The sequence below is a fragment of the Typopeltis vanoorti genome, chromosome 21 (genome assembly GCF_054136105.1).
Source record: "Typopeltis vanoorti isolate ZY-2024b chromosome 21, IOZ_Tvanoo_1.0, whole genome shotgun sequence".
NCBI classification, from domain to species: domain Eukaryota; kingdom Metazoa; phylum Arthropoda; class Arachnida; order Uropygi; family Thelyphonidae; genus Typopeltis; species Typopeltis vanoorti.
Window position 1 is genome coordinate 95,849,542 of NC_143569.1, and position 23,664 is coordinate 95,873,205.

The window sequence follows — 23,664 nt, forward strand, 5'->3', positions numbered from 1 at the left end:
CCAAAACGAGAATTAAAATGATAGCATTTCTTTCCAAAAACGTCTCAATCACATCCACACACCGCTCTTTTGTGATGGTAACATTCCTTCCATCGTCTTCATAAAAGATGGGATCAATTAAATCTCTTGAGAAATTGTTACCCAAACAGGGAATTTTTTTAATGTGCAAATGTAGTTTTTCTTCAACTTCTGTAGATAATTGTGATCTCCAAAAAAACTCTGTTTTTCTTATTATTATTATAGAATGTACGTTTCGGTATAGACCACAGTGAGCTTCATCTGATACCCAAAGAAAATTCGGAGTCTCCTACAATTTTAGCAAGTAATTCTCCATCCATTGACTTTGTTTTTAGTTTATCCTCATCAGAGAATTTCTTCGTGGCTTTCTTGAGATCATCGACAAGGGTTTTCTGCCGATTCCAAGTGAATAATTTAAGGCTGTATCCCACAGATTCTCATATACCCTTTCAACTACTTCTGTTCTTTCTAGAAGGTCTTCCTGAGTGGCTTGGAAGATTATCAGGTTTTAAATTAAGATTTAAGGCAGTCCCATATTTTCTGAATTTATCCATTAGACTTTGTATGCAGCTTTAAGGGAGATGTTTTATTAGTATACAACTCTGCTCAAAATGGCTCATTTTAATCTTGAACGATCTGTAGCAGAATTGATTTTCGACACACAAAACGGGTTGTTCTACTTAGATTTTAATTCGCTCTTTGGTATGTTTCTAGCGTATCCAAGGACTTGATCTAAAATGGTGAAAAAATAATAATAAATGTTTTTTTTTGCATGATCCGAAAACCTTGCCATAGAGAATATGGAACTTTTTCAAGCCATTTAAAGAAAATAGGAAACATCCATATCCAAGGTCGGATTCGAAAGCGCGGCTGTTGGTTGGAGAGCGGGCCAACCGTTCGGCCAGCCGGCCAAGCAGATTGAGATACGAAGACATACCATCTATAAAATAATTAATTTAAGGAAAAAATTATTAAATTTTTTGATTGGGAAAGATATATACTTTTCTCAAATAAGAGTCCCACATTCTAATGATTATCCGAATCATTAAAAAAAAAAAAAACAGAAAAACTGATACATCCTTTGTGTCTTTGACGGCTCTCTTCATTCTATCGTAAACCCCTTTCTCTTTTGTCTTAACCGCCATGCATTGTGGGTACTATCACAGCGCTTAGCGACCTAGAATTATCGATCTATGAGAACGAGGTTAAAGATGCAGTTTAAAGAGATCTTCTTTGGCTTGGTGATGAATTATTTGTCTCTTCCTGCCGCCAGTTATATACACAACAGAACATCGCTGCCGCCTTCCGTGAGAGTTGTGCATAAAGCATCTTCTCTCCCTCCCACAGCTTACGTTTCTGTCTCGTCCCACTTTTTTTTTTTTTTATTTTATTTTTTAAATAGAGTTTGCGAAAGGACTTCTAGTTGGTCACTAGTTCGTGAGTTTACCATAATTTCAAATACAGCACACAACTTATGGAGTGTTCGACGCTGTGGGAATCTCGCTTCCGGTTTTGGTGCTGTCGGCTATTACTTCGGTTGGTAGCAAGAGCATCCCACTAATAAATAAAAAAAAAAAAAAAAAAAAAAGAAGCTGTTTCTAAGCAACCATCGCGTTCTTTAGAATGTGTCGAGCCACACTTCCGCATTGGCACTTCCGCCATGACTTTAAAACCCCCCTTATACTGCATTTATATTGGTTTTATCGGATGGTCTTAAATAAAACATCATTCAGTCGATGCAATATACGAAAAGGAGTCCACCCCCCCTTCCCACCCTCCTTATTTATGTTGTCCGATAAAGGGAGTATTAAGTAGAAAATCTGAAATGACCACTGAACTTCTCTTCATAAGATTTCATAAAACATTCTCCAGAATATAAACCGCCCTAGAAAAAATTAAAAAAAATCTCTTTGTATGCGCTCAAAGAAAAATCCCCGAGGATATGCTAAACGAGATGGAAAATTTTGGACTTATATTAAAATTGTCGTCCGATGAATATTTCATTAAGTGATGTAACGTGGCGTGATGAGGATTTTCTGAGGGCTGCAGGGTAAGAGCTACACAGTAAAGCTAATGCCAAGAAGTGAAGGAACTACTGGAAGAATCTAAGAAACTTCTTTGATGGAAAAAATGAACTTTGATATCTTGAGTAGACTCTTGGGACTTATCTACCAATGGTAATCTCTCCTAGTAATTAAAGAAAGGAATTAAAAGTTTTTTTTTTATTTTATCTTCATCCGTATCCCCTGTTTGTTATTGAGTACACTTTAAGAAAAATCTCTTAAAACAGAAGCGACCGGTGAATGCAAAGAACCCGCAGTTTCTGATGAATCTATGACTTGTTCAAACACTTGAGTTGTTTTGAAAAGAATTCAATGATGTTTGGTAATTTGTAAAGAGCGTAATAATAATATTGCATTCCATTTTATTTTATTTTGGTCTCAGTATATTTCATATGTATGTCTTATTAGAGTTTCACGAAAAGAGATTTATACACCCTCTGTCCAAAAAGAAACCAAACTTTTCGAAAATAGAAGAAACTAGTGGCGCCATCTGTTGTATCTTTCTGTTGTCGAAAGCGGCAACCTTCATTAGTGTTGTGTCAACTGTTTATGAGATTTGTTTCATTAGAAGCCGAGTTATAGTGCCAAGAGTGACAGCGTGTTTTGACGAACTGTCGGAAAATGAGTTTCAAACAGAAAGCTGCGATTGACGTTTTGTGTTAAACTTGGTAAAAGTTTTACCGAAACGAATCAAATGCTTCAAAAAGAATAAAGTGATTACTGCTTATCCCGTACTCAAGTTTACGAATGGTTTAAGCGATTTCAAAGTGGTTGTGAGATGCTTGAGGACGACGAAAAGCTGGGCCTTCCCAAAACTGGACTGAGCGAAGTTAACATCTAAAATGCGCGTGATTTCATCAAAGAAAACCCGGAATTGTCCGTCAGATTGATTGAAGATGAATTAGGGATTCCAAAATCAACTGTGCACGACATTTTAACTGAGTGTTTGGGCCTTTGTAAATTGAATTCGCGATTTGTTTCCCACAAGTTAACCGATGACCAAAAAAATGTATCGAATTGAACACTGCAAGGACCTCATTAAAACCGCTCGTAAGGACTCAAACTTCCTCGAAACGATCGTTTTGAGTATGAGTAACGATTTGTTACTCATACTCCAAACACCACTGTTTTTTTTTTGAGTATGAGAGAGTATTATCCACAAAGAATTCGTCCGACTGGCCAAACGGTCAATGGTGACTTTTATATCGAAGATTTGAAGCGATTGATAGCGAGAATTCGTCGCGTACGGTATGAATATCGTGACGACCGACCGATCGTCAAAACACACTGTCACTCTTGGCATTATAACTCGGCTTCTAATGAAACAAATGTCATAAACAGTTGACACAACACTAATGAAGGTTGCCGCTCTCGACAACTAAAAGATACAACAGGTGGCGCCACTAGTTTCTTCTATTTTCGAAAAGTTCGGTTTCTTTTTGAACAGAGTGTGAATATACTGTATATATATATAATAACAGATAAATATAATATATATTATATATAATAGTTTCCGTCTAAGATTAATGTTAAGCCTCGTCTAAAACTGCATTTTAGAAAACTGCGAATTTCTTTATATGACATGTCAGCACGGTTTCTAGATATAACGCTGCCCATTTTTATTTCTTTTATATTTTTAACAGCAACCTCACTTATACAGAAAAAAAATTTGTCCTACAAACCAATTATGTTTTTTTTTTCTCCTTTTTTATATATCTATCGCACAAAGTGATAAAGATGATCTAATCATTCAAATGATTTTAATCATCCTTCCATCCGAAATCCATTTCTTCGCTATATCTATTCTTTATGTCAATAACTTATCAACTGGCTTTAGTATACATACAGGATTTCTTTAGATTCTTGGTTTTAATCTGACGCTTCCACGTATTAAAAATAATTTTCTCTCTCTCGAAGAGTACTACACATTTCAGAGTTAGAGATTGGCAACACCCAACTTATATGTGGTTGTAAAACTATGGATCCTTTGGAATCCTTTCTATGCCAAGGAGAATCTTTATGCTTTTCCAATGATTAGTTCTTTGGTTGCATACGGGAGTTCTCTTTTTGAAAACTCGGGCTTTTGGTCCTGCAAAACGAACCAACCAACCAGAAGGACCCTCGCAATTTGAAGATATAATACAGGTTTTAATAGCCTTAGTTGGTTGATTTAATCCAAAACAGTGCAATCTAATCCTCAACTTACGCATCGTTAATTTCTGGGGGGGGGGAGAGAAGGGGAATTGTTTTGAATTTATTTCCTATAATAAATAGATGAAGAGTAGTTTATTAGCATGATTTGAAATGTATTGGCTAAACCGTATACTTTTTCCTTGTGCTAGTTCTTTTTACCTGTTTTAATAAGCTTAATAATGTATTAATTCCAGAGCATGCGCACATTTCTCGTAGTTTTGCTAGTGAAGTTTGTCTTCACTTCTACGATATTAGTTCAGTAACGGCTATCCTACATGCTCTGACTCGTTTTCACATCTGTTATTGTCTTTTCATTCTCTTTGGAAAGTGATAGGCAGAGAATCTACACCCCTTCACTGTCATTGGTATTTGAATTTATTTTTTACCGCTGCTGTGTGTGTACATATATATCAGATGCGAGAGTACAACAGCCGCCATCTCGTGTACCTAATCCGAATTGGTAGTACTGTACTGTGTGAATCTGACTGTAGATATTTCTTAGCTTAGAAACCGAATTTTCGGGAGAAAAAAAAATAATGCCCGGCCAACATGCGAGACTAACAGAAAGAAAAAAAAAAAAATTCAGGCAGGAATAGAATCGAAAGTAATGGCCTTTCTGTTCTGCCAATTGAGCGTCATTAAATATCACGTACATGGCGCGCCTTATCCCAATAAATGAAAATATAATAATCATTTTTTTTCGGTAATTAAACTTTTTAATATAACAATTAATATATATATAACTGCAATTACTAGTAACTCATTACTTCAATTGATTTACTGATAAGTGTATTCTTATTATTCTACAACCTATTCGTTTTTGTGTGCTGTTAATTACAACAAATAAAAGCACTGACGAGGAAAAAAAAAATAGAAATTAGCGCTTTATTCAAAAAACAGAGTCGAACGTGAACTGTTTAATTAAAAGGCTGAAAAGCCATGCTGAGTATGTTTCTAGGTGGAAAACATTTTTTTAAAAGTCACTTCTTAATTTGGACTAATGTACGCATTTTCTATGAAAATGCAAGTAACAAGGCACTGCAGACACGCTGGGAAAAACAAAGCACACACTCAGGTCAACAATGCTACATTCATGAGCTCAAAGTCGCGAGCAAAAATTTGCCTTTAAACGATTGTTCATTTACTTCTTACACTACAGCGTGACAGATTGGTTGTGTGTCTTGGTGCAAGAGGTCGTTTTTCTTGAGTGTTCTGCCAGTGGTGCTGATTAGGGAAAGAAAAAAAAAAACGACAGTGGGGGGGGACATGTAGGGAGAGAGAAAAAAATACAGAACACTAACAAGGACGGAATGGTAGAGACACAGTATTTCTAATTCGGCACGTCTTCCACTATCTATCGTTCGAAATTCTCATGTAATGCAAACAAGAGAACAGAGATCAGGACGGAATCCATTGGGTAAGAATAAACACCAGTAATGACAGGGAAGGGGGGGGGTTGTAGCGTAACAAGACGGCAATGTACGCCTTCAACCCTCTTAAGTACAGGACCGGTGCAGTGCGGGGAAAAATAAATTGGATGGGATGGAATTAAATACCGTGCTGTGGAAGGCAGAGAAGTGCAAGATGGGTGGGGGGAGAATTGTGAATGACTATTGAAAAAAAAAAAAAAAGTCGCAAAAATCTTCGGGACTTATTGTGAAGGACATATTGGTATCTTGATTATAACGTCTGCCAGGAAGCGAGGGATAGGCAAGCACTCGAGGCGTAATGGCTAAATTATGCACACTCCGTTAGCTGCGAAGAAAGGCGTCTTTGCACATGAGGAATTTCATGTTTATCTTTACACAGAAGGAACAAATGCCTTCAGTAATAACGTACTGCTTTCGGGGTTATCAAGGAAAACCCCTCTGTTCTTTCTCTCCCCCCATTGTCTCCCTTGCTTCTTACAGTCTGGAAGAAGGCTTTCTTCAATAGCAATATTATCGATCGCACTTACAAGATATGTCATTAAATTTCGTACGAGTCACTGGAAGCGGGAGTCTTCGAGACCGTCGGGGTGAAGGTATGTGCAGCATCGTATCGCTCTCTTCCTCCCCCTCACCAAAAGGTTTAAAGTCGAGTAGATAAGGATTTTTAAAGGCGCTGCCGTGTTTTATGGCTTTTCGTGATCGGTCTAGAGTAGCGGTAAGACTTTCGGTAGCATCAACTCTCAGCTGTAGATTATAATCTTTTAATAGAGTGCGTATCTATAATACGCCACCTCTTCCTAGGTTTGTTATGGTTACATTCAATCAACCTGGACCGACAGTTAACAGTAAACCTACCCAGTTTCATTTGAGACTAAAATTGCTCATTGAAAATAACGGATATTTCGAGTGTTCCTGCGAGATTGTTGAAAGAAACTACACAAATTGTTCATGGGCTACAATTCGATATGAAATTGAAAGCTGAATAATCAGTTCGTTGTTAAGTGATCAGTAATTAATTCCCCACTATGAACAAATTAAATATTATGCAACAAAAACAAGCTATAAACTAATTAAAACCTCTGACTAAGAAACCTAGTTGAGCCTTAAGGCCCTTGCTAATTACAGTATTAAAACTGTAGAGCGAGTAACCGTGAGATTGTACTTTCTCGCATTAAGTACAATCCATCGAGGGCTTTCTCAGAACACCCTCTGCCAAAACTTGGCGCCCAGTACTACTTTTAACGAGGACGTTTCACATTGCCTTTTAATATTTGTTACCAAAATTAACAGGAAACTCTGAAATAAAGTTTAAGAGAATCTGAAATTAAGTATTATTTATATATATTTAAACGGCTGGATTTAAAAAATCTAATCGAATTTGAAACAAAGTCATCCATGATCAGAACCACCATACTGAGAAAAATCTCAAATGTCTGGGGAATGGAAGGGCTTCGCTCGAACTGAAATCCTTGATTAGGGAAGCTACATCAGATATAGTAAAGTTAAAATCTTTCGGAGGAATCCGGAAGTACCAGAAAAAAAAAAAAAAACTGAAAGAAATCAAAATACCGAACTTCGAAGCTACTCCCCTAAGCAGGGATCTCTTACATTATCTCGCACCTGAGGACAACACTCATGATTGTCGATTGGAATCGACAGTCATCTTTAGACCGAGGATTCTACATCGTCAGGTTAGTTATAAGCCTGATTGTGCGCGTCAATATGGCATCAGTTTCTGGTATTCTTGGTGGCAAAGTACGACTTGAGTTGTACTTTGCCACGAAGTACCTAATACCAAACATTAGGAGAAACCTAATGTTTGGCATTCTTTATTACCAGACTACTTCGTTTCAAAGAAGTAAAACATTTAAATTTCATATCTGCAATCCTCATTAGCGCTGTCGATTACAATTATTCCCAAGTGGGCTACTCTATGAAACCTTTCTACCCACTTGAGGTTTCCACTTGAGTAATCGTACTTAAGCTCCGATAAAAAAGGGGCAGAAGTATCAAACTTGCTATTTTATAGCTTCTAAAATTTGTGTGCAGGAATATAGGAAAGCTGGGAACGATTTCAAAGTTAGTTCTACATACTAAAAGCTTAGATCAAGGTTTGCTTATGCCAATAATACAAGCATTGCATACGCTAGTACTTTTTTTTAATTAAAATTAAGTCATTTGTAACAGGAGTTAAATTCAAGTTAAAAAAAATAGAATAAGTGTCATAAGAAAAGAACAAAATAAGAGATAAAATTAGGTTTATTTACAATCTTTACTTTTCAATAAAGACATTCCATAGAGGGCAATGAGTTAATATTTTACAACAGTTATAAATAAGACAACAAAACGGGGGATTAACAGATGAATCTATTTGAAATAAAGGAGTCTGTTGGTTGGCTTGTCTGTTACAAGGCAGGTCTTGTCGGACTGTACAGTGGGCGTTTCTCGAGTTTGACATTCGCTGTTGAAGGCAGAATCTCCGGCTCCATTGGAGTCTGGTTGATCTTCGGATAGATCGGAGTAACCACTTCGCTGCTGTAAGAGAAAGAAACTTTAGCAAGTACTTAATGGGGTAGGAATGGAGCAAAAGTACTTAAAGTTGCAACTCAAAACTTACCGTGAATTGCATACTGTAAAGACCACTTCCAAACCCAGCTTTTCGTGGTTTGTGAACCTCTTGTTTACCAACCACAACATCGCATTCTGTGTCGTCTTCCTCTATCAGTTGTTCATCGCGTTTCCTGGCAAACATTGGATTACGGAAGCTTACCGAAATGCCTTCTCCAACCTTGCCGAATTTGACACTAGATGGGGAAAAAATATTCAGTTTCAAACTACTGAAATTCGATTACTGAAACTGAAAATACTGATTAGTAACCGACTCTTACTTTTGTCTCCTGCAGAAAACCAAAGCTCCTCCTATAGCAATTAGCACAAAAACACCAAGAACTATGCCAATCACCCAGCTATGGCTACGGGGAACAGCTTGTCCTAATGCTGCAACCTGCACCTCACACTGGTCTCCATGATAGGGTGGTGGGCACCTGCAAAAGTAGTCATTAACTGAAGCTATGCTGAAGTTGATATACTTGTGAACTAAACTTTGAACCATTGTCTATTAGTTTCATTGCATAGAGAATGGTTGAAATGTTACTCTAAAAATTAATTTTTACTTACTTGCAAGTTGGTCCGTTTTGGAGTGCGCATTCACCTCCATTTAGACAATAGTCAGTGCATTCGTCTTTCAGGGGATATGCTTCTGGATTTCCTCCCACTAAAAAAGAAAAACAAGTCAGTTAAGTATAGTTTACTGATTACTAGTTATTCATTAGCTAAATAAAAATTGACAATGACATTTACCTTCAAGACAGGTTGCCGAGTCGTTGGCTAGTGTATATCCATCAGCACATTTGCAAGTGTAACCCTCAGGACGTAAGAGACACATGTGACTGCAGTTTTTTCCCTGGCAGGGATTCAGATCTGCCAAACAAAAATATGTTTAAAGGAATGCCATAAACTCACGAGTATTTGAAAAAAAATTTTCTACTTGGTCTTAATCTTACCTTCAGGTTGGTTGACACGATGCATTGAGAGTAGGATGGTGCCTTTAACATCTCCCTGTTGTATTATAGTTTGGTCAAGCCCCGTGACTTTATCAATGCTATAGATAGCATCCCTGACCATATCTATCCAGTAGAGGTGATCTTCGAATAAAGTCAAGCTATAGGTGTCTTTGGCATCGTCATAAACTTGTCGCCTACGAGAGAAAAAAAAAATAGATCACTCTCGGGAAAAAAAAAAAAGAGGAATGCCATTGTTCTAAGCAGAAGAACAAGACTTACCTGTTCATTCCATTGAAATCAGCACATTCTATGAGGTTCAATCTTCTGTCCACCCAGTACAACATATGATGCACGTGATCAATGGTTAATGCTATTGGCCAATACACTTTCCAGGATACGATGATTTTTCTAGTTGTTCCATCCATCCACAACCGCTCGATTAGCCCAGAAGCTGCCCGAGCTGTTTCCCATTCGGTCCAGAATAGCAACCTATTGAAATTGATCTGTTAGTTTCCTGGGGAAGAGGTTCAACAAAAAATTGAAAACTTTACAGACGCAAAATAAAAAATAACTTGCCCCATTTCTGCTTCTACAGCTATGCTGGCAACGTGTCTAGCCGTGTCAATTAAAGTCGAGCAATATTCGCCATCTTCTCTGCAAACGCGGATTCGGTTACTATCATCTGAGTAATAGAAATTTCGAGCAAGCCAATCCCAACATAACAGCGTTGGTCCATTGAGGTTGGAGATAACAGCTTTGTAGTGAAAGTCGGGTAGAGTAAGACGCGAGATTGTACCCTAGAACAAAAAAAAAAATAATAAATAAAAAAAATAATAAATTGAACTTTGTTCTAGTTAGCTCAAAAAGTTAAGCGAACATCTAGAAGGGTGTCTTACCTCATTCTTTTCTGTCCAAAACACGGAGTTGTCTTTAGCATCGTAATCCATTCCTTTCATTTCGACGTTACTCATCACCAATACCAAGCTTTCTTTGGTTTTCAGTTTTATGGCTCGAATTTGGTACTGCATTAGTATAAGGAGCTTATGAGGTTCACCTGCATGGAAATCAGAAAGGTGGTAAGAGGCAGCTTTCTTTGTTATCTGGTGTATATACACCAATTGGCTACTTTTATATGGAAGAAGACTGCATCGATTAAATCGATCTTCCTGGTTCGAACTCCCACCAAGACCTCAAAATGTCAAATCACAAGTGGCCTTCCTCGTAATGCATAGCAATACGAGTTGAAAAAGAGTTGCTTAAATATGTAAAGCACAAAAAAATCTGCCTCCATATACAAGTAGCGAGAATAAATAAATCGTCTAGTTTTTAAATGCCAAGTACGACTCAAAACTTACCAACAGCTTTACATTGCTTGTATCCTGGACCATGAGCATAGTATCCAACAGCGCAAGTACACATGTAACTTCCTTTGGTGTTATTGCAGTAATGACTGCATGTTGTAGTCGCTTCTTTGCATTCATCAATATCTGAAAGAATTGAAAACAAGCGAGTTGATTATAAAATTTCAGTACAGGTTTAGAGAAATTCGTTCCCATGCATGGAGTATGTACGTACCTTCACAAGCTTTGCCGTCTCCTGCTAAAGAATATCCTTTTTCGCAAGAACACTGGGCTCCTTTAGGAGTGTTTTGACATAGTTGGGAACATCCTCCATTAGAATCTAAACAGGAAGAGGCTGGAAAGAGTTTACACTGATTTAGTATTTTTAGTTTAGTAACGAGAGAAAATTAGGTGTTAACATTAGAATCATTCATTCCTTACCGCAGTGTGATCCTTCGTCGGAAAAGTCCAAGCAGTCTGGTTTTCCATCGCACACTTTACTCCAGGGCAGACATTCGCCATATGTACAAGAAAACTGATCAGCACACGAAGGAGCTGCAAGTTTAAGAAGTTAGGTTAGAGACAAAAAAGGAAGCATCGCCTACCCTACAAAGGTAAAATGCATAGAAAAATCGAGACTTCATTTTCACTCAGAAATTAGCGGTTTACCTTTTGTAGTTATAAGAACTATCTCAGTCGAGGGTTCGCGACATCTAGGAAGGACTTCATCCGAATTATCACCGCAGTCATTTTGGCCATCGCACACCCATCCTTCAGGAATACATCTTTTATGTTGGGAACAGTAGAATTCGTTTTGTCCACACTGTTTTTTGGCTATAAAAAAACGGAAGTTAAGTTTTTGGATATGCAGTTCTGGGGATGTTTAATGGAATTAAAGTGTTCCTGTACTTACTGCAATTAAGTTCATCTTCGCCATTTCGGCAGTCGTTGAATCCATCGCAAAGATCATATTCGGGAACGCACCAACCGTCTTCACAAGGAAACTCATTAGCACGGCAGGTACTTGGGAGAAAAGCTATAAAAGAAATTTCTAGCTCTGATTAAGTATTACATATTGTTGCCTATCAAAAGACTCGTTTAAAAAAGTAGTTTAATAAAAATTCATCATGGGGTGGGTTGATTGGTAACGAAGGCCAACATGTACTTTTGCTTTGATAAGCTTAAATTTAAGAATATCGTACTGTCAATATTGATTTAACTCATTGAGTACTTACTGCAATTCTTTTCATCAGAGCCATCTGGACAGTTGGATTTATGATTGCACACGAGTTTGGTATCTATGCACGATCCATCATGACACAAGAATTCGTTCGTCGGGCAAGTACGAGGTGCTGAAAAAGAAATCTCCGCATCAAAATATGGTTCGAAACCAGCAGTTAAAAACTCAAGCAATTTGAACTGTCAGAAATACTTACGACAATCTTTTTCATCCGATTTGTCTTGACAGTCAGCTTCTCCGTCACACTTCCAGCTTATTGGTAAACATTGGCCGCTGTCACATCGGAGCTGAATTTCCGTGCAATTGTTAACGTCGCATCCTTTTTCATCTGCTCCGTTTTTGCAATCGTTCTGACCATCGCATCGCCAGGTGGACGGGATACAGTGCCCACCTCCGCAGCTGAAGCTCATGTTGCCGCACGAAAGTGAGGGAGTGGTGGCTAAAAGAAAAAAAAAAAACGGAGTTAAAGCGAACGTCACAAAAAAAAAAAAAAAAGTTCAGTGAAATGAGAATATGAATCAAGTTCTTACTGCAATTTTCTTCATCGGAATTATCACCACAGTCGTTCATCAAGTCGCACTTCCATCTCGCAATAATGCATCGTCCGTTTCTGCATGTAAAGTCACCAACAGGACAGGTTTGTTCTAAAAGAGGTGGAAGAAGTCTTAGAATGCGTGGTCGGCAGAACAAGATAAGAAAATAATAGTTAATAAGAATGTCTCTTACCGCATCCCTCTTCGTCAGAGCCATCGGGGCAATCTCGAGATCCATCGCACTTCCAATTCTTTGCTATGCACTGAGTACTATTGAAACATTGGATTTCTTGAGTACTGCAAGTGTGTCCTTTGGCCGGTTCTGCAAAAAGGTCAATTACAATTAAAACTAGGTTCGTTATTTAGCAGCGACTTGAATTGAGAAAAAGATGGATTAAGTGATTTAACTACCTTGGCATGTTTTCCCGTCTGTTGCGAGAGTTTTGCCTTGAGGGCAGCTGCAGAGTATTCCTGTTGGTATTGTTAAGCACACATCACTGCATCCTCCTTTGTTGTTGGCGCACTGCCCTCTTGATGCTGAAAAAGGATTTATTCTATTAAGTACTGTATTCAGAACTATCGCCAAAACGTTTTTAAAAAGATCGTATTAACTGGCATTTCAAATTCATCTGTTTGGCAGGAGTTTAGATGCCTTAATGGAATTAAGATGCAATTAAAAGATCTTGACTGGATTTAGACACCAACATTTTTTTCGGATATAATCTAATTTTTAATTGTAACATTTGATATTCAGTGTAAAGTTATGCCAAGGACGTTATTAGAAATTTATGGCAAATGAAAGTTTGGGCGCCGATTTCAATGGACGATGTCTTTACCTGACTGAATGGGATCAATGTAGATCACTTTCCTTATCGTAGAGGAACCATGCACACCAGGTAGAGGAATGACTACGGTTTCATCCGGACTAAGTCTTGGGACTAGTTTCACACTATGGTCGTCCGTATCTGTCCAATAAATAAAGTCTGGAGTGACAGCAACAGAAGCCAAATGATTCAGTCCTTCCTTATGAATCTGACGTCTTCTAGTAAAGAAGATTAAGTTAAGTATTTTGCTTGGATTTCAGGCAAAATTTCAAGTGATACTAATCAAGTACTGTATTTAAAAAATTACCTTTTTGGAGTTACTAAATCCACTGACTGGATTGAAGAATGTCGTGCATCAGCCCAAAAGAGTCTTCCTACGGTTTTGTCGATAGCCAGAGACACAGGAAGTCCCACAGTGGATACCAAGGTTTTGTTATTGGAACCATCCATATCGAAAAGGATGATGCGTGGTACCTTACCCAAGGTTGCCACAAACATTAATCTGTTTAAGTAAAAAAAAATTTATGCAACACGAGATAGATTATATTAGTTTACAATTAACTGCATTTGAGTCTTAAAGACAAGTTCTTACCCTTTCTCCAAATATAGGAGAAGATCTATAGGTCTATCGAGGTTCTTAACGATGATTACCCTGCTTTGTCCATCCATTGTTGCTACTTCTATTGTTCCTTTCCCAGCATCTGCCCAGTAGAGGTTTCTGCCCATCCAGTCAATATCCAAACTCTCGACACTGTCAAGGTGTTTGGTAATTACGTCCCTGAAATTAACAATCGTCAGGAGTATTAGGATCACCTGCATGGAATTCGGAAAGAAGTTTCATGCAAGTCCGAGTTATATTCGATTAATATTAAGATTTGGTTTTGAATTAGTTCACCTGATTTCATAAGTAGAAGTATTAACCGCTACGATAGCGCGTCTTCGGATATCACTTAAGTATAGGGTGGAAGTAGTGCGGTCGTAAGTCAGTGCAGCAATTTCTGCTATTTGCTTAATCGGTAGCGTGTTCACAAGGTTGTTTCCGATAGCCTGATTGGAAATTTGGTAAAGGAAGTTTTGATCAATCACGAATATTACAGAAGTATTGTCGTTACCTGTGGGAGAGAAGAAAAAAGCTAATGAGCTTTAAGAAAAAAAATTTTTTAAAGAAGTATAATATGTGGACAAATACTTACGCATGCAAGTTTTTTGATCTTCTTGTAAGAAATAACCCTGAGGACACAGACAACGGAATTTATTGTTGGGAGCTATGATGCACAGATGGCTACATAGACCTCCCCAGCATGGATTAGGAACTGGAATTAAAAAACCACCGTTAGGTGTTGCTATTTTTGTAAATAAGATTTTACACTTCAGAAAAAAAAATACCTCATACCAGAGTCTGAACTTTTATTAAAATAAGTAATGTAATTTGCTGGAATAAAAAAAAAAAAAGTTTCATTCTAGCACATTTTGATACAAGTATCAGATGTAATATTTAATTCGCTATAGGAGTTAAATTCCTAAATTTAATTTCATTTTTGGTATTAGTTGCATTGCTACAAGGCTTTTACCTGTGGAAAAAAAAAATCCATGTTGTTGAAAATAAAATTGTTCAAGTCATTGAAGTTTTTAACTGAGCAACGCTGTTGACCCTATGCAAAGTAGTATCAATAAAGTACTAAAACATGGATCTTGTTTTAAATAGGATTTCCTGTATGATATTTCAGATGCAGCTACTGTTTCTCAGAACCTTAATATTTCTATTAAATGACCAAGTGAAAGTCATTCCTAGGCACAGATCGCAAAATCTGAAGCCTTTCATGCAGCAGAAAATTTATGGAAATTTAGATGCTTTAGAGTACGTACAATAGATTTAAAAAAAAGATTTGGTTAACGAACTTTGTATCATGCCCGATCCTGTTATACATCGCACTAACGAGACGGACCATTCATTAATTTTACCTGGTTTTCTCAGGACAGGATGATAGATGTGCAGACCCATGATGTGTTTGTTGTTTTCTCTAACTAAGCTGGTCTGGTTTCTGCCAGTAAATTTATCGCAAGTATCTACGGTGAACGTTGTCCAGTCGCTCCAGTAGATCGAGTCTTCGAAGACAGCTAAGGAATAAGGATGGTACACCGTGTCTTCAATGAGTATCTGAAAGAGGTAGACATTCTCATTAAGTGTGTATAGTTCTTAAACAGCTGAACTATTTTACGTTAAAGATAAAGCAATTTTATAAGCTAGGTTTTGATCCTTTTTCCCAAGTAAGCAAAATAGACAAGTCACGTTTGCGCCTGAACATAGTTCAGGTCTAAAATAAAGGTGGAGTAAGATCTGATCACTTTCCTTAGTATTTCCCCTAATGCAAAGCACATCCCTTGCCAATATGTAAGATACTATGCATTAAAGGCAAGGGCTACTACCCAGACCGGTTTCGAACTTTAAGATCTCGTCAGTGGGAGCCACACCTAAAAATGCCAAGGGTGAAGTAATACAAAGCTTAAGTTTTACCTAAAAAAGTTGCCACACTGTGCTTTTACCTTATTAAATAAAAATGTCAGGATGAGAGCAAGATGTAGAAAGTTTTTTACCTTGGGTGTATACTATGTTAAAGAATAGTGTTGTGAAATACAAAAAGGAAGTGATCAGACCCTACTCCACCTTTACGAGTTGCGTCAGACCTGAACTATGTTCAGGCGCAAACTTGAGTTGTCTGTTTGCTTACTTGGAAAAATTAAAACCTAGCTTCTTTAACATAGTATAGACCCAAGATAAAAGCTTTCTATAACTGAACTATTTGTTTAGTAAGAAAAGTAATTGCCTTCCTGGTCTTTCCGTCTAGCGTAAGATATTCTATTCTGTTGAATTTAGCGTCACACCAGTACAGCCGGTCGGTTGTGTGGTCTATTGTAACGTCATTGGGCCATTTTACGTCTGTATTAACTAGGGTTACTTTATTGGAGCCATCCATGCCGCTTCTGAATATTCCTGGTTCTTTACCCCAATCAGTCCAGTACATTAATCTAGAAGAAACGGGGATGTTCTTTAGTGCATGGTTTAGTTAAAAGAAAAATGTCAAGATGAGTAGAAGGAAAATTGCATACCCTTCAGTTGGATCCAGTGTAATCCCTCTAGGTTTATCGAGGCCGTTCTCCAGTACTGGTACGCAGATGGAGCCGTCCAGCTTACATACTAGGATCTTCTGTAGATCATAATCAGTTACGTAGAGATTTCGTGCTAGCCAGTCTACAGCAATTCCTTCTGGGGTTCCCAGTCCTAAAAGAATAAGGTTTATTTAGAGTGGCATATGGATATTGCATGAAAGATTCAAACAGAAATATTGATGCTTACCTTTATCCATGACTGTTTGCATGTCTGAGCCATCAAGTTTACATGAATAAATAGCAGCTGTTTTCTTCGTTTTTTCTGACCAGAAGACTCGTGATTGGACGTTATCGAAATCAACTGCCATTGAATCGTTGAGAGCTTTATGAATTGGGAAATAGCGGCCCGTTCTTAACCAGAGGCCTCTGATTTCGTGGTGATCAGTGAAGATCAGGAGAGGTTCTGGCCCTGAAAGATAATTATTAAAACTTGTGGGAGCCAATAGTTTTAAATCATGGTTTCCACCCCATGTAAAGGCTGGAACCTTCGTTAGTGGGATAATATTTGCCAATCTGGAAAACTGTTCTAGGATTGTTTATGCTTCTAAGCAGGACTTTCTAGGTGACGGAAATCTTTCATTTAAGATGGATATCCATGGTGAAGTAAACACCAGTTTTGTGTGCGAGGGGATAATGCTAACTGTCAACCCAATTGATTACTTGTATCCGACTATTTAGGCATTCAAAGTGTGTTTTAGGAAAAAAAATTTGATGTAAAAGCAAATTCTTCGAATTAAGCTTCGAGGATTTACTATTCGATGGTTTTAGTTTAAAAAGCGGAGCATTGAGATCTCTTATCCAGGAAGTAGCCCACAAGAATTTGTAGGCTTCGTTTCCTAGAATTCAGATGATCACTTGTGGATCAATTTTTCCAGAAGTGCCGGTGTATTGCTAAGAACAGTTATTACAGTCCAGTATCTTTTTGGCATCCACTGAAACACTTAGACCACTCTGGATTCTTAAAATTAAGTTCCATTTTCTGGAAGTCGGTTTCGATGTTCAAAAATAGAAATTCCCAATTCTGAATTAACTGAAGTTGATCAATGAAATCTTAATTCTTACCTATTTGATCCCCCCCGAAGTTCCCGTAATCCGTCGAACTGATTCGATCTTAAACCCGAGGTCGAAGACCCCCCCCCCCCCCGTTAAGTTACTCGTCAGTTTCAACGTTTGAATATCAGGCAGCTAAAAAGATGCTAAACTGAAAACCCTGCTTAGCAGCTCAAGAGATGGTAGAATTTGTAGCCTTTCACATTATGCAACCTTTCCCCCAAATAAAAAGAGGACCGCCTAAGATCATGCAAATTAACTCACCATCAGCAATACAGGTTCTGTTCCTCAGAACATATCCATCAAAACATTCGCACTGGAAGTTTCCTTTGGTGTTGATACAAAGATGACTACATACTGTCAAGTTATAGTCGGTGCACTCGTTGATATCTGTCGAAAGATAAAAAAGGTAACGTTTAAGTATTAAAAATCTTACTTATCCTGAAAGTAGTAAAAAAGGAAACAAGAAAGGACGGATTTTTACCTATGCAACTTTTATTGTCGCTGTGCAGAAGGTAGCCAGGATTACAGTAACACGATATGCCGAATGGAGTAGACCAGCATTTTTGCTCACACGAGGCGTTCTTGCAGGCATCTACAAAAAGAGAACAACTTCGAATATTTGGTATGAAAGGTCAAATAACCACCTTAAATCCAGTGTTATTTATACTGTGTTCGTACATACCACAGTTTGCTTCATCTTCTCCTTCAGGACATTCCTTTTTACCGTTGCACACTTGATCCCTCTTCAAACATAGTCCATTAGGACACAAGAACTTTCCATTGGCGAGAATGCACGAGTCCTTTAATCCTACAGAATATACAAGAGATTGTGTAAACTAAAAGCGATTTAGGATTAATGCTGGAGACACGCAACTTTAATTGAAAGTAACATCAGCATAGTTTGCATCCTATGCAGTTCTGAGTCACTGGGGGGCTTAATTAGGTTGCTGTCCAAAGTTTTTCCCAGTTCAGGTTACAATTCTGCAGAAAGAATCGGTACCCTTAAGGGAATACCAAATTTGAATGTCTTGCTATGGGAAGAACAATTGTTTGCGATTCAGAACAATTTACTTGAAGTTCTGTGTACTTTTACGATTGAGTTATGTTGTTCTCGCCTACGGGTTATTTTCTATCCCTATAGCAAATTGTGCTGTAGGGCGGGCACAAGCATTTGTCGACATTTACATAGTCCGAAAACCGTGCTCTCAAGCCAATTCCTGACCCCAGTAAGCTGGGCGTCAAGTATTAATTGCCCTGCTTACTGGGGCCTGAAGCGTATTCTACCACTATTCATCGTAACTTGGGATTCAGCAAAAATCTGCTGCTTTGATATCGTTAAGTCGAATTTTCCGCTTAGATGTTCAATTAAGTTTATGTAATCCACTGTCATCAAGTATCGACTCAGGTTGGCTGATGTTACTTTCGTCAGCTAGTTGCAAATTAGAAAGATTTCTAACCATTAAAAAGAACCTAACCATTTTGACAACCTTTCTCATCGGAAGCATCTTTACAATCTGCTTGTCCATCGCAGCGCCATCTATTAGGGATACACTGATGATTGTTGCATCGGAATCCAGGACAGGCTGTAGCATTTTCCTTATCTGAAACATAATTTAACTTAGTGACCTAAATTGAGAAAGTAATTTTTTTCTGAAAGTAATTGCAGATTTTACGCGTAATTAAGCTTATTGACAAGTTTTCTTTTTACTTCTGAACTGTTAGGCATTTTTTACTATAAAAATAAATAGCTGGGATGAAGAATATTAACTGCATAAAAGTTGTCCCATTACAAAATAATTGGAACTAATAAGATATAGCAGTCAATCCAGGCTGATTTTAATAAGTTACAATGAAAGTTTAGCTAAATTTTACCACAGAATTCTTCGTCCGAAGAATCAACACAATCGGTTTGTCCATCACACCTCCAACTTAAGGGAATGCAGTGGCTCGAGTCGTTGCATTTGAACTGTTCAGCTGGACACTGAATATAGGGTGTAGCGGTTGATTCTGAAACGGCATCAAAATCTATTGTTAGGCAGGACTTTAAGGGACATGAATACATTTCAGATGAGTATGCAAGAAGTGTATTGAATTCAGATCGGTGCTTACCGCAGTTCATTTCATCTCTGTGATTTCCACAATCATTTTCACCGTCACACCTCCAAAACATAGCAACGCATTTCCCATTTCCACAATCGATCCAGTTGGTCGGGCATTCTGGAAAAAAAGGATAATGCATGGACGTGAACTTAAGGTTAATTGTGAAGTCTAGTACAGGTAATCCTTCTATAACGCGGATGTTAGGTTCCACAGAAATACCGCGTTGTGCGAGACTCAGATCATATAGAAGTAGGGTTATGTTCCTGAATCTTTTTTTTTTAGATTATATAAACAAAAACATATCCAAGAAAAAAATATTTTCATACAATTCAGGTAATTCATGCAACTTAAGAAAACTTAAACTATGAAACAAATACATCGTATAAAATGATAAAAATTACATATGGTACGCAAACTTAAGAGTAATTCTATCTTTGGAAACTTCGAATCCAGGAGGCGATCTTTCATTTTTCTAAATATAGGTGCGTTTTAGCATTCTTTCAATATAACCCCGATTCATCCGCATTGAACACTTGGTCTGAACTATGAATGTTCATAAACTTTGAGAGATTTTTTGTTTAATAAGAGTTCCCCAGCTAAAGGAATTTTCTTTTGAGTGCAATCGTCTATCCAAATCATTAAAGATTTCTCCATTTTTCCCATTAGAATATCGCGTACACGAGCAACTTGCTTTGCACTTATCGTTGACCCAGCAATAACACTTTCTCGGATTTTAGGTTCATTTTCTTTGATTGTTCGAATTGTTGATTATTTAAATTCAAAGTCCCTGCAACAACGCTTGGTTTTCCTCCATTTTTCAACCGATTCATGATTAATTTTTTCTTCGAGAGAAATGAATTTTCTTTTCAAGTGTTTTTTCCCTTTCGTTGCAGTTTGTGGCCATTGCTATGAATTTTTTTTTTTATTATAAAAATTACATTAATTATGTATGTAACTCACCAGAAAATAAAGTGCTCAGCTCGAGATTAACACATCCTTTTTAATTCGCTTTCCTGGCAGAAAACTAAGATAATTTAACTTTATACGGTAAACAATTTACGTATGTGTGGTCAAGGGCATTTCCCCTAATATAAATTCGCTACTTATAATTGCATGCGGGAATACAGGCAGACACAAATTTAACGAAGATAAAATTTGATTTTTAAGTCGCATGGTGAAAAAGATGAAGATAAAGGGTTACTACGATTTGTAGACCGCGTTGTACGAGGGTTACCTGTACTTCATACGGGGAAGTATGAAATAAAAAGTGAGTATTTGAATTAATATGCAGTAATTACGTCTTAGTCTACAAGAATGCTAAACTCGCACCTTAACATTGACGTTCGTTGCATTATCCAGCAGTTAAAATTTTTACCTATTAAGTTACGAATATAATCCTGAATGTGTACGGTATTCGGTAGGACCATCTTCCCTGAAGGGAAGTTCACCCCGGCACCAAGGTCACAGAGAAGGAATGCCATTTTCTTACTGTTTGAAGTAGTCGATGACGTCAGGAAGGGGGCGTAACTGACGTTTTCTGAAGGCCGCGAAGAGATCAGATAATCTCTAAAATTGGCAGATCTACTGTGAACGGTTATCAGTCTGTATGGGGGAGTGTTTGTTCTTCCCGCGTTGATTGTGGCAGTATTCTTTCACTGGTGGAAAGAAGGTCGACCCAAGGTAGTTCAAACGAGAGAAGGGAAGATTTAGAGTTCGTAACAAAATTACGTAATATTGGGTAGCGTTTCCGATTGCTTATAACTGGGACTATCCTACAAGAGATAGTGGGTGGATCTTAATAGGTGCAGGTAGTTATTAACTGAATAATAAATTTAGAATCCCATTAGCTATTCCAGGTTCATTCTTGGATAGTTGTTTACTACCTCGTAAAAAACTATCTACTGTTTTTTTTTTTCTTGGAGTGCATTGTAGCAGCTTGCAAGTATTTGTTCAGATTTAGTTCAACCCACCCTGAAAGGATCGGATATTTTCTTTTAGGTGAGAAGTGGCAATGTCCACTTTAAGAAAGTAATTCCCAAAGACAGCGATCCGGAAGTAATAAAGCTAGTTCAATCTCAAGTGAATATGCGAAGGAACATATGAATTAATCTTACATAAATTTTTATACTAATTCAACCATTATATATCTAAATAGGTTGCACAAACTTCAATGATCTATTAACGTTGGTTTATGAGCCGATTTATTAGTTATTTGAAGATAAATTTAGCCTTGCACAAGCTAAATGACAGGCAAAACATCGCGATTAGCTTCGACACTATAACCCCCCCCCCCCTAGTCATTAATCATTTCTCATGCTTTCAGATTTCTCCTATCAAAATACACCCTAAAATTCGGCACATTTCAAACATCAAATCATTAAAAATTATTAATAATATATTACTCACCACCCCTTGCTTGACAATTCCAAAGCACTAAAAAAATCCAGGGAAAAATCCACCGCATATTGCCCTTTGGTACGTACTGTCTGTAGTACCTGCCTTGTTTCGCAACCACAGACTCGTTTACCACCTCAGGAAAAAAAATCTTTATACTAAGTGGGCCAGTCGATTTTGATTGACGAGGTAGAACTGGTTTTCCCTCTTTTCCCTTAAGGACCTGCCGAAATATTTTGGGTAGCCAATCGCATCTAGCCATTCAAATATCCGTGAAGGGTACCCTTTTATTTTGGACGGAAGGGTGAAGGTACCCAGTGCGATTTCGAACAGTGAAAATTTATCACGTTTTCGCAGTCAAGCATTGTCGATCGTAGAGTGGCTAACTATGTAAACTATAGCTATTGATTGTACATTAACTTGTATCATATAATTAGTAGCGTGTTTCGGTAGTTAAAGGAGAGGTTATTAATTGCGTCAGTATTTCTCTCTCTGGCATGAAGAGATGTCGGCAAACAAATGACCATGTAATGACTGGGTGTGCAGATTAACGGTAATCCAGCTATAATGTGTGTTAATGTTGCTTTCCTACGAAATTGGATATGCCACTATGGTGTCGGAAGATGCGTCTGGTGCTTTGTGTTGACATTTATTACTACCAAGTTCAATGGAATCTTATTTGAGAGGAATTGATGGTCGTGTATGGAACAGGATAATTTTCTTGTGTACACGTCATTCCGCATGCGTGTAAACAGTACTGGGGGGGGTAGCTAATGGTGGCTGAAACAAAACTTGAGCAGTACCGAGTATGACATTTGCGACAAAACATTCTCCAGCTCCATCTGTTGGTAAGTTATTAAACTAACAAATTACTTAGTAAGTTCGTTTTCAAAATAAACAAAAGAAGGATTTGGTGATTATTATTTCAGTGTTATTTGACAATTATTTCAGTGTTATTTGACAATTATTTCCTGAAATAATTTTGACAATCATTACAAAAAAAAAGTTCGGCTTTGATCGCATTATTATATTAATAACACTAACTTTCATTACCATAACAGAATCTGGCCCATTCTGGAATATTTTTTGCTGTAAATAAATAATTTCTTTTATCATTCGAATCATTTTGACAATTGTTGCTCATATCAATCTTTCAGGGGAAAAAGAAAGAAAGGAGAGGAAGAAAGGGAGAATCTTTCATGGAAATATTAATACAGTATAATAAGTTTTATTCACAAATACACATTACGTGAAGTTGATTTATTGTTTGAAAATGCTGGTTGAAATGGTTATGAGTTTATTTTCGATATTTCTGTTATTTTTTCGAGAATTATTTTGATTTTGTAAAAAATATTCATCATCATCATGCGCATCAAGGATTTACTCCTAGTATGGCCTTAGAAGTCACCGTTGAATCGATTTAGAGGACGTCCTGGTTTTCTTTTTCCTAATGGCTTGTACTTTAAGGCTTGTTTGGTAATCTTTCTGTTTTCATTCTTTGAACGTGTTTATATTTTTTTAATTTTTTCTATTACCGGTTCTTGGTTTAATTCTTTCATAATTTCTTCGTTTCTTTCGTGATCAAATAGGGTATACTTTGCAGTTTTTCTCATAAACTTCATTTCTGCTGTTATTAATCTTTGTTTGTCTTTTTGTTTTATTGTCCACATTTCACTTCCATACAATAAAACTAGTAGGGCTAATGTATTGTATACTTTTAATCTGGTTTGTTTTTGAACTAGGTT

General features: G+C 37.4%; 1 protein-coding gene across 1 annotated transcript; it reads right to left on the minus strand.

The window, feature by feature from the left end:
* Positions 1-8,071: 8,071 nt before the first annotated feature.
* On the minus strand, positions 8,072-22,001 carry LOC150095130 (low-density lipoprotein receptor-related protein 2-like). The gene is made up of 35 exons (XM_090411199.1): positions 21,932-22,001; positions 19,535-19,642; positions 19,298-19,432; positions 18,901-19,026; positions 18,108-18,233; positions 17,907-18,017; positions 17,687-17,812; positions 16,560-16,781; positions 16,313-16,484; positions 16,030-16,231; positions 15,167-15,362; positions 14,398-14,547; positions 14,100-14,316; positions 13,797-13,982; positions 13,512-13,706; positions 13,217-13,422; positions 12,792-12,917; positions 12,574-12,702; positions 12,378-12,491; positions 12,044-12,286; positions 11,843-11,959; positions 11,521-11,643; positions 11,277-11,441; positions 11,049-11,162; positions 10,843-10,962; positions 10,623-10,754; positions 10,164-10,321; positions 9,844-10,064; positions 9,547-9,756; positions 9,268-9,461; positions 9,065-9,184; positions 8,882-8,978; positions 8,593-8,748; positions 8,322-8,508; positions 8,072-8,239 (listed from the first exon to the last, which is right to left on the minus strand). Exons 1-35 carry the CDS (start codon positions 21,987-21,989, stop codon positions 8,072-8,074), a joined length of 5,430 nt encoding a protein of 1,809 aa, XP_090267325.1. The 5' UTR covers positions 21,990-22,001.
* Between the last annotated feature and the right edge of the window lie 1,663 nt (positions 22,002-23,664).